Raw genomic sequence first — 9,796 nt, 5'->3', positions numbered from 1 at the left:
TTCTTCTTTTCTGAGCCCCGTTGGAGATTAGGGGCATGGGGCAGGTGCCCCACCATCTAATCCAGGCCCACGGTTGATCTCCCCTTGGCCCTGCATTCTGGGAGTCTTCGGGGAAGCGGCGCGGGCCCAGGCGGGGGCGTGCGTGCGGAGGCGGTGGGAGGGGGCGGTGGCGGATCCGGGAGGGACCAGATGGGGAGGGCCGAGATAGCTCCAGCCGCGCTCCCGTGCGACCCCCGCGGCGCCGCGGTGCCGGTCCGCACACAATTAAAGCGGGATTCCTCCCCCGCTGACGTCGGCTGCGCTGAGGCCCCTCCCGCGGCTGCATAAAAGGCGCGGGCTCCGCAGCGCAGGCGGCAGTGGGGGCCGAGGAGCGCGGCCGAGAAGACTGTGCAGCGGAGAAGCGCGGTGCCCAGAGCGCGGGCCGCCTGCGGAGCGACTGCCCCAGCCAGCCCGGTCCCGGTCTCAGCCCGATCCCCGCCGGAGCCGAGCGGGCCCGGTGCTCCAAGTGTCCGCAGCCATGCTGGCTGGCCGCGCCGCACGCACCTGTGCGCTGCTCGCCCTCTGCCTCCTGGGCAGTCGGGCCCAAGATTTCGGGCCGACCCGCTTCATCTGCACTTCGGTGCCGGTGGATGCCGACATGTGTGCCGCGTCCGTGGCCGCGGGCGGCGCGGAGGAGCTTCGGAGCAACGTGCTGCAGCTCCGCGAGACCGTGCTGCAGCAGAAGGAGACCATCCTCAGCCAGAAGGAGACCATCAGGGAGCTGACCACCAAGCTTGGCCGCTGCGAGAGCCAGAGCACTCTGGACGCGGGTCCTGGCGAGGCCAGGTCGGGAAGCGGCCGCAAGCAGCCTGGCTCGGGCAAGAACACGATGGGCGACCTGTCCCGGACGCCGGCCGCTGAGACACTCAGCCAACTCGGGCAAACTTTGCAATCTCTCAAAACCCGACTGGAGAACCTCGAGGTCCGCGTGAGCTGCGGTTTCCCCCTCCGCGTTATGCGCCCTTCTGCCCTCGCCCACCCCATCCCGACCCGGTCCGGCACTCCCGTCCCCCTTTCCTTGCCTCTTCCGCGCGCAGATGCCTGACCGGCGCCTCTCGAACCCTGCGGGGCACCGAGGGCTGCCACTCGCTGGAGCTTCCCTCCAGGCCACCCCCGCAATCGCCCCAGGGACCGCGTCGCGGGCCTTCGCGCACGGTCGGGGCTGCACGCCTAACGGTGTGGTTTTCCCCTGCCCTTGTGCCCCCGCAGCAGTACAGCCGCCTCAATTCTTCCAGCCAAACCAACAGCCTCAAGGATCTGCTGCAGAGCAAGATCGATGACCTGGAGCGGCAGGTGCTGTCTCGGGTGAACACTCTAGAGGAGGGGAAAGGGGGCCCCAAGAACGACACAGAGGAAAGGGCCAAGATCGAAAGCGCCTTGACCTCCCTACATCAGCGGATCAGCGAGCTGGAGAAAGGTAAGGGCTCAGGGGAACGTGCTGCATGCTCTCGGCTGTCTCCAGAGACACAGCCTGCCTGGGTCCTGCTCCCTGCCCTGGCCTCTTGTCCCGGACCCACTCTGTAATCCCTCCCCAGTCAGGGCTTCCTGCCCAGTTCCTAGTCTGGAGACGAAGCAGAGCTTAAGAAGGGATTGTACAGTACAGTCAGGACACTCGCAGGATTTTTTTTCAAGTCTGATTTGTTTAATCTCCAACAACTTTGCACAGTAGCTGTTGGTGGCCCAAGCCTTCCTTAGTAATGAAAGCCTTGTTTTCAGCTGGAATCTGTCACCAACAAAGACCTGGACACCAGCCTTCTGGGGCCATTGGGTATCTTTTTTGCCAGTTGCCCAGTAGCCCTGGTGTCCTTTCAGGATTTCGGGGTCCCTCTCTCTACATTGAGCCCTCTCAATCGGCTTTCCTTTTTCCAGTGACCCATCTTGCATGCAGCTGCATTTGCCCTGGTCATGAACTCAGGCTGGTCCTTAGCACCTGCCTGGGTGTGCTGATGAGCTGTGCCTGAAGTCACAGAAATCAAACAAGGTTGTAAGAGGAGGAGGGGGTAGCCCCCCCCTCAGAGCAGGGCCACGTGACCCTGCTCGGACTGCAAAATGTGCAGGATGGATTTAAACAGTGCCATCTTAAGGCGTGTTATGTAACTGAAAAACACCAAGGGAAAGAGGAGCCTTAGAAGGGAGGGGTGGGAGATTCGGGAAAGGAAAACACTCCAGAGAGATGCTGACACTGACCCCCCCACACACACACACACCTCCCCAAACAACACCGAGCCTGAATTAGCAGGGGTCTGCTATAAGGGTCAGCTCTGCTTGGTTGCTCAGTTGTCTTGAGGGTGGCATCTTTTTCTGTCCTGCCCTGTTGCTTTCTAGAAGTCACTCTGAATTTGGGGACTAGGTTCTTCCTGGGACAGGGGGACAGCCATGAGCTGGCAAGGCAGGTGCATTCCTTGACTCTAAAAGAGTAATGGTGCCCTGCTCAATGGGACCTGTTTCCCTGAGAATCAGTCACAACGGGGGGCTCAGGACCAGCCACAGGAAGTGTAGAGGTGGAGGGCGAGCCTTAGACTTTCCCAGAGGATGCTGGGGGCCCAGGACCAGCCACAGGAAGTGTAGAGGTGGAGGGCGAGCATTAGACTTTCCCAGAGGAAGCTGGTTAGCAGTCATGAGGTGACCAGGCCTGGAGCCTCAGTTTCCAGGCAGCTCATCAGAGGCTCTGTGGCACCCTCAAAGCATCACCTTGGGGGCCCTGGTTCAAGAGAGGCTGATCTCCCCTGCCACCCTGCCTCTCAGTAGGCTCCAGGGCCCTAGGGGAGCTGGTGGGGGCCTGCAAGTCCCTCCGAAGGGTCCTTGCAGCTGCACACAGGGCTGCAGTGTATCCTGGCTTTCCTGGAGGGGACGGGCTGTAGGGATGCTTGTCTCTGGTGGAGACTGAGAGAAAAGCCCAGTACAGTCAAGAGGTTCAGAGCACCATCATCTAAATCAGGTCGGCCCCCACGGGGGCAGCTCAGAGGGGAGCTAGCCTGGTTCCTTCTTCTGCAACCACACCTTCTCAGCCACTTGGCCAGTGTGCACGGAAGCAGGCCCCATTCTCTCCCCATGCCTACTTTGCAGCTCAGCAGCAGGGCTCACAGCCTGTCCTGTGCTTCCCCCCTACCTTGGCCTCCCCAGGGATGGCACCATGTGGCAACAAGAGCTGGCAAGGCCCAGAGTGCAGAGACCTTGGGTCAGCTTTTCTTTGCCAGCTGGCCCTGGTCCCCATCTGCATCACGAGACACGATGGGGACCAGACACGACTCGTACCCCAAGCACTTGGTCAGGGTACAAGATGGCAGGACTCACTTGTCCTCCCTAGGTCAGAAAGACAATCGCCCCGGAGACAAGTTTCAGCTGACATTCCCACTGCGGACCAACTACATGTATGCCAAGGTGAAGAAGAGCCTGCCAGAGATGTATGCCTTCACCGTGTGCATGTGGCTCAAGTCCAGCGCGGCGCCTGGAGTGGGCACACCCTTCTCTTATGCTGTGCCTGGGCAGGCCAACGAGCTGGTCCTCATCGAGTGGGGCAACAACCCCATGGAGATACTCATTAATGACAAGGTAATGCCGTCACAGGGCAAGGTTCACCCAGGACCCTAGGTATCCTCTGAGCCGCATGCCCATACCGTGCCAGGGCTTGTGGGACTGCGGGTCTTCTAGAACCCTGGGGTGTGGGGTGCTCATTGGGGCTGTGGTTCTGAGAAAAATGTCTGCCTGGCGAGACTGGGGGAGGTGGAAGCTGGATCAGCTCGGAAATGGGGAGGGACATCTTCACCTGCCCTCATAATAGAACAGGGAGAGCTGGAACATTCCAGAAAGAGGCCTTAGCCTGCGGAGAGGAGGGAGGGAGGGAGGGAGAGAGGGAGGGCAGAGGACCGTCCTGGGGATGTTCTAGTCCATTCTTGTTTGCTGGCTCCTCCTCCACTGGCTGCTTGGCTGGCTTGGGCTCTCCATTTTGGTGACTGTAGATACCCTAGAGCGTAAAATGCTTCTAGAGATCCTCCTGTGGTCCAGACCCGACTCAGTTTGCCCCTCCCTGGGAGAGGCCAGATCCCTCCCACCCAGGAAAGGATAGTTTTCTCTCAGTTGAGCTTAGCTCTACGCTGCTTTCCGGGTTAGTGGAATTAGCCGCCAGATCTCAGCCCCCTCCTCTGGGCTCACCAGTAAACTCAGAGTGGCTCAGCCCTGGCTAGACACAGATCGGAGGCTCTTGGTTTTAACGCTGCACGCTAGAATGTGTTGCTTTCCCTGTGGGGTCTGACTGGTCATGTGTCCCCTGCCTAGGGTGCATGAGGGTATGCGATGCTGCTTCAGGTCAGCCTGAGCCATTTTTATAGCTCCACTCAGGTTCTCTGCAGGGGTTGGCTGCAGGCAGTGTAGACCAGAGGACCTAGCCATTAGGGGCAGAAAGCTGGAAAAGATGAGAGAGACCCAGTGGGGAGGCCTGAGGCTGCAGTAAACTTCACCACCGGGGACACACACTCTGTCAGAGGCTCATGTTTTTTCGGGAGAGGGAGGTGGTGTGTCCACATGGGTCTCGAGGGCTCCTTGACCAAGCTGCTGCCTTCCAGTGTGGATGCCATGGGTAGGGCTGGAAGATGCTAAGGACATCTGAGGGGGCGGTGCTGCAGGAGTTCAGTACTAGCCCAACAGGAGTTGTGAAACGAGTGAGGCGCATGGCAGCAGAGCTTAAGTGTGTCCTCAGCTCTGGGTAGCACCAGGCTACGGTGCCCATACTGTGTGTCCTCCTCCTTCTCAGGTGGCCAAGCTGCCGTTTGTAATCAACGATGGCAAATGGCATCACATCTGCGTTACCTGGACCACCCGGGACGGGGTCTGGGAGGCCTATCAGGATGGTACCCAGGGCGGCAATGGAGAGAACCTGGCACCCTATCACCCCATCAAACCACAGGGCGTGCTGGTGCTGGGTCAGGAACAGGTACTGGCCTGGACAGAGGGCGAGGGAGTGTGTGTGTGTGTGTGTGTGTCCATGGGTATGTGCTGGGAACAAGTTACACCATAGTTCAGCTAGCTCCATGGGAGTGGGCCCAGGTCCCAGCACTCTTGGGAAACTGCAGCAGGCCTCTCTTTGGCACGGGAAGCCCAGTTCCACTTTTAGCAATGAATAATTTAGTTCCTGTGAAATGGTTCATCTCCCACTGGGCACGGGCTGGGAGGGAGATGGGGGGACAGGAAGTCATCGTCCATTCCTGTTGAGCTGTCTTGTCTTCAGCAGATAAGGTGTTTGAGAGGGGACACTGTGGCCTTGGCTGCTGATGGCTCTTGACAACCCCTTTTCTCATTATTGCCCCGGGGATTGGGTGGTATCTCAAGACCCCTGGAGGGATGGTCTGTATCCAGCGTGGGCTAGCACCAATTCCCTTCCCTGGGCTCCTCTCAGGGAGAGACAAGTACAGGAAAGAAAACAGTACCAAGTAGGGGAGGGAAAAGTATGGACAGCCACCGTCGGGTAGCTCGGCTAGGCCTCTCTGCCACCCAGCCAACCCCTTCTCTCTCTCGTCCCCCACTCTTCTCCAAAGGACACTCTAGGTGGAGGGTTTGATGCCACCCAAGCGTTTGTGGGTGAGCTAGCCCATTTCAACATCTGGGACCGCAAGCTGACCCCCGGGGAGGTGTACAACCTGGCCACCTGCAGCAGCAAGGCCCTCTCTGGCAATGTCATCGCCTGGGCTGAGTCCCAGATTGAGATCTTTGGTGGAGCCACCAAGTGGACATTCGAGGCTTGTCGCCAGATCAACTGAAGGCTTCAGGCTAGGGCTGAGCCCCCAGCCCCAGCGCCTGCCCACCCTGCTTGTGCGGTGACCCATCGTCTCTCTTCTCCCCTCCCCCCCCAGGAATGACTCAAGGCCATGGCCCCTGCACACGCACACACACACACACAGCCTGGTTGTCCTCCTTGTGCACACGAAGCAGTCCCGGCTCTTCTCTGGCCCCAAGGACACCCCCTTCTCTCTAGGGGCCCCACTATTTCCCGGGCATGCCTAGCTAAAGCAGGCGGCATCAGCTTTGACAATGCAGAATTACGAGAGAGAGAGAGAGAGAGAGAGAGAGAGAGAGAGAGAGAGAGAGAGAGAGAGAGAATATGTGTGTGTAGGGGAGGCCTTCTTCTAGAATGGGTTAGTTCATTCCCTTCTTTCTGTGTAATTGTTGTAAGCTTCCTGATGGGTCGACTGCCTGTGTGCCTCAGGGTTGGTGCGGCTTCCTGGACCACCCATTGGTCCTTCTTTGCAGACCTCTTTGGGAGTGACATAGGTCTCTGTTGACATAAGTCAACAATGGTTTGTCAAGGCTGGGGGGGGGGCTTTCCACAGGAATCTTTTGGGGGGATGATAAGTGGAGTCTCTGAAATTTAAAGACTGGCTGTCCAGGGATGGCACCACCTGCCAGTCATCCCCTTCTCACGCCCCCATCAGGCTGCCTGCTGCCTGCCTCTGAGGGTGGCGTGGGCCGGGCCCCTCAGCAGCTCTACCCCAGGACTGTTCCTCACCTCACCCTTGGCCTTCCTGCCTTCTTGTATCTTATCAAGGGACCTGTTATTCCCTTTCAGCTTTCAAAGCTACTTCAGCCCAGTGTTTCTGAGAGGAGAGTGCCCTTTCAGAGTCCCAGGACACAGGGCCTTGGCACCCACCCTTCCTCCTCCCTCTGGCCATGAGAGACCAGAGGCTTCAAGTGGGGATCTTACGTGCTTGGTCTCAGCGCTAGAGAGTACTGAGACCTGATCCACAGTCTGTGGGAATGGTTTCCCACGGCATTTTTCACAGCCATACTCCCTCTCCCCCAGCGCACCCCGGCCCAGGTGAGCTAGCTCAGACCCCTCAGGGGCCAGGGGCTCAGAAACCTCTCATGTGAAGCCTGTTGGCCGGGGTGGGGCCTGCCATCCACTCCTGCATTTCATGGGGCACAAGCTCAGCAGCAGCCCCAACCGGCCACCGGCCTGAGACACTGAGCCGGTGGCTTTTCCTTATCGAAAGTAGCATGAGAACCCCCTTCTGGGCCTTCTGAGGAGGGGGACAAGATGTGTGTGTGTTGAATGCTGAGGAGGCTGTGTCCAGGTGGGGTGGACCCCTGCTTTGTTCCCCCCCCCCCCGTGTTGTGGGCACACACCCAGTGACACCTGGACTACGTCTCCAGTAGCCTGACTAGCAGGAGGCTGGCAAGTCTTTCTAGAAACCTACGCACTGCCTGGCTCGTCTGCAGCTGCAGACACTTAATTCCTCAACAGGAGCAGGTTTTCCACCTGCTGTTCCTTCCAGGGGCACCTGTCTCCTTCCACACAGGTCCATGTTGTGTCTGAAACTAGTGCATCCGTGTCTGTTCGTGTGCTGTGTCACTGTTCCTGTGGGTGTCTGCACGGTTCCCCGGTCACCGCTCTGTGGTGCATCCTCTCTGAGGGTGCGGATCAGGCTGTGCTCCATCCGTTGTCCAGCAGTGGCTTTTTCTTAGATAATTGTGCTTCCTCAGCGCCCGCCGGGTTGTGGCATCCTTGGATCTGCGGGGATCTTCTGTGTTTGCATGTTCCTCGGGGTGGTGTGTCCCCTTGCTCCCTTGGTCCGACGCGTGTTCCCTTGCCTGCATGGACTTCTCTGGTTCTGTGTTTGTGTGCTGAATGCCACCCAGTGTTCTGTGATCACCCATGTAGCTACTGAAAAATGGCTGGGTAAGCAAGCCAGGGGTGTTGGGGAGGTCGGGAGAGAGATCAACATCCCTCTCCCCTCCCCCTCCCCAGACATAGCAAGAAGCATCTCTGACATCTAGGTTGAGAACAAGCCTGAATGGTACCCATGGTTGGGAGAGAGAACTCGAACTTCAAATCGACTTTCCAGACCAGATCGAGCCCCGCCCTTACTTTAGCCTTCTGGGAGCCACCACCAGGCGAGGCCCAGAGCCGGCTGTGCCCGGTGTACTCCTGCCAACCCCTGCCACCAGCCCCAGCCCCTGCCAATGCGGACCCCAGACCACTTGCACCCAGACGGGTGGGGTGGGAGCTGTCCGTTCAGGACCACAAGCCATCCTCTGCCCTAGCTTAGAGGGCAGAGCACACCCCAATGCTTCTGCCTCTGTCCCTTCATCTCTCCACTCCTCTCCCTTCTCCTCTCCCCTGCGGCACCCACGGTGCCAGGGACAGACGCTGACATCTAGCTCTTGCCCTGCCCCTTACTGGAGTCTGTGCCAAGCCCTCCTCTCCGTCACTGTGTTCACACTTGGCACTTTGCTGGCCCCGAGAAAGGTAATGACAGCCGCAAATCTAATCCGCATATTTCCCATCGACTCCGTAATCTGATTGATGTTCCCTCTTGCACTGAATAATACAATGCCTCTCTCAGGTAAGCCATTTTATAAAATAAGAGATAAAACGCACTGTCGAGACAGTGTTTGCTTCTGCCGATGGTACCCGACAGCACCCTGGGCATTAGGGTGGTAGAGCTGCCACGGAGGCTCCCAGGCCCTAGGGGCTGAGAGCTCACTTGAATCGTAAGCCTTCTTGCTTTTGATAACACAGTATTATTTCTCTTACTGTAGAAGAAAAAGTTTATTACCAAACAAGAGTATTTTTATGAAAGAATAGGACAAACCTATAAATTATCTCAACCTATATCGCCCTTGAAAATACTTTCAGGCTCCGCCAAAACATAGGACTGAAAGCGACTATTTTGGAAGAAAGGGATACATTTTTGTATGCTTTCTTTTCCTTTTGTAGACGCCCGACTTATTTTCTAAGACTGCAAAGATCACTTTGTCACCAGCCCTGGGACCTGAGGCCAAGGGGTTGTCTTGTGGGCAGACGGAGGAAAGGACAGGCTGGCCTGAGGTTCACAGTCATTCCAGTGAGCTCTGATGAGGGGCCACCAGATCTTGAAGGTGTGTTAGGGACCAGGAGGTTAAAAAGAAAGGCCCCTGATGGTGGGTTCTTTGTGTTGGAGCTGAAAGGTTACATGGAAGGAGATGAGAATTTGGATACCAGTTCTGAGCTTGATAGAGGGAACTAGGGTCACTCTGGCTAACATAGGGGTGCAGCATCCTTAGTAACCCGAGTGTGGCTCGAAGCGGTCATGATTTCATCCAAAACACAACGTGTAAACTTACTCAGCTAACAATGGGAAATGAATTGCTTCTGTGCGCAGTGGACTTAATGTGCAATTTGTTCACAAGGGAACAAGTCATTGAGGAGAAACAAAAGCCCAATACTTAGAGTCCCAATTTTGTCTTATTTGCCAAAAAAAAAAGCAACCCCCCCCTAGAGTTGATATTGTTACAATGTACATATTGTAAAATATGAAAGAATCGATGTATCTTACTTTTTCATTATTTGCTAACCAAAGCTGTACATTTTTCATACAATCCGCAGCCTTTTGAGTATCAAAGGGGTGAACCACACCCACCAGCCATTCTGGAAGTGCACTATTTATACTGGCATCCTTGCTTTTTTTTTTCCCATTTTCTTGCTGAGATGACATGAATTGTTAAGTTTATTTTTACACAGTAAAGAGTGAAGAAAGACTGGTCTCATTGGATTCTTTCTTGTGTGTGTGTGTGTGTGTGTGTGTGTGTGTGTTTGCAAGAACATATTCAGGCAAATGTGTGCGCATGTGAAGGCCAGAGTTCAACACTGGTATCGCCTTCAGTTTCTTTCCACTTTTTCTTTCTTAAGATTTATCTTTATTTTACATATGGGTGTTTTGCCTGCATGTATGTACGTAATTATGTTTGTAAGTATGTATGTATGTATGTATGTATGTATGTATGT

At 56.3% G+C, this 9,796-nt stretch overlaps 1 protein-coding gene across 1 annotated transcript; it reads left to right on the top strand.

Moving 5' to 3' along the window:
• Window positions 1-291: 291 nt before the first annotated feature.
• Nptx1 (neuronal pentraxin 1) lies at window positions 292-9,549 on the top strand. Its single transcript, XM_021212408.1, has 5 exons — window positions 292-961; window positions 1,249-1,456; window positions 3,347-3,591; window positions 4,790-4,969; window positions 5,571-9,549. Exons 1-5 carry the CDS (start codon window positions 518-520, stop codon window positions 5,790-5,792), a joined length of 1,299 nt encoding a protein of 432 aa, XP_021068067.1. The 5' UTR covers window positions 292-517; the 3' UTR covers window positions 5,793-9,549.
• The last annotated feature ends 247 nt before the right edge of the window (window positions 9,550-9,796 follow it).

This window comes from Mus pahari, chromosome 14, assembly GCF_900095145.1.
Source record: "Mus pahari chromosome 14, PAHARI_EIJ_v1.1, whole genome shotgun sequence".
Lineage (NCBI taxonomy): Eukaryota > Metazoa > Chordata > Mammalia > Rodentia > Muridae > Mus > Mus pahari.
Note: the sequence above shows the minus strand (reverse complement) of the source record. Positions and strands in the feature narration are given on the sequence as shown.

Bases quoted from the DNA above. Each gene is read 5' to 3' on its own strand.
- Nptx1 (XM_021212408.1), top strand. From the start codon at position 518: ATGCTGGCTGGCCGCGCCGCACGCACCTGTGCGCTGCTCGCCCTCTGC. The intron at 3,592-4,789 runs GTAATGCCGTCA...CCTCCTTCTCAG, and splicing joins AGATACTCATTAATGACAAG to GTGGCCAAGCTGCCGTTTGT. The intron at 4,970-5,570 runs GTACTGGCCTGG...TCTTCTCCAAAG, and splicing joins TGGTGCTGGGTCAGGAACAG to GACACTCTAGGTGGAGGGTT.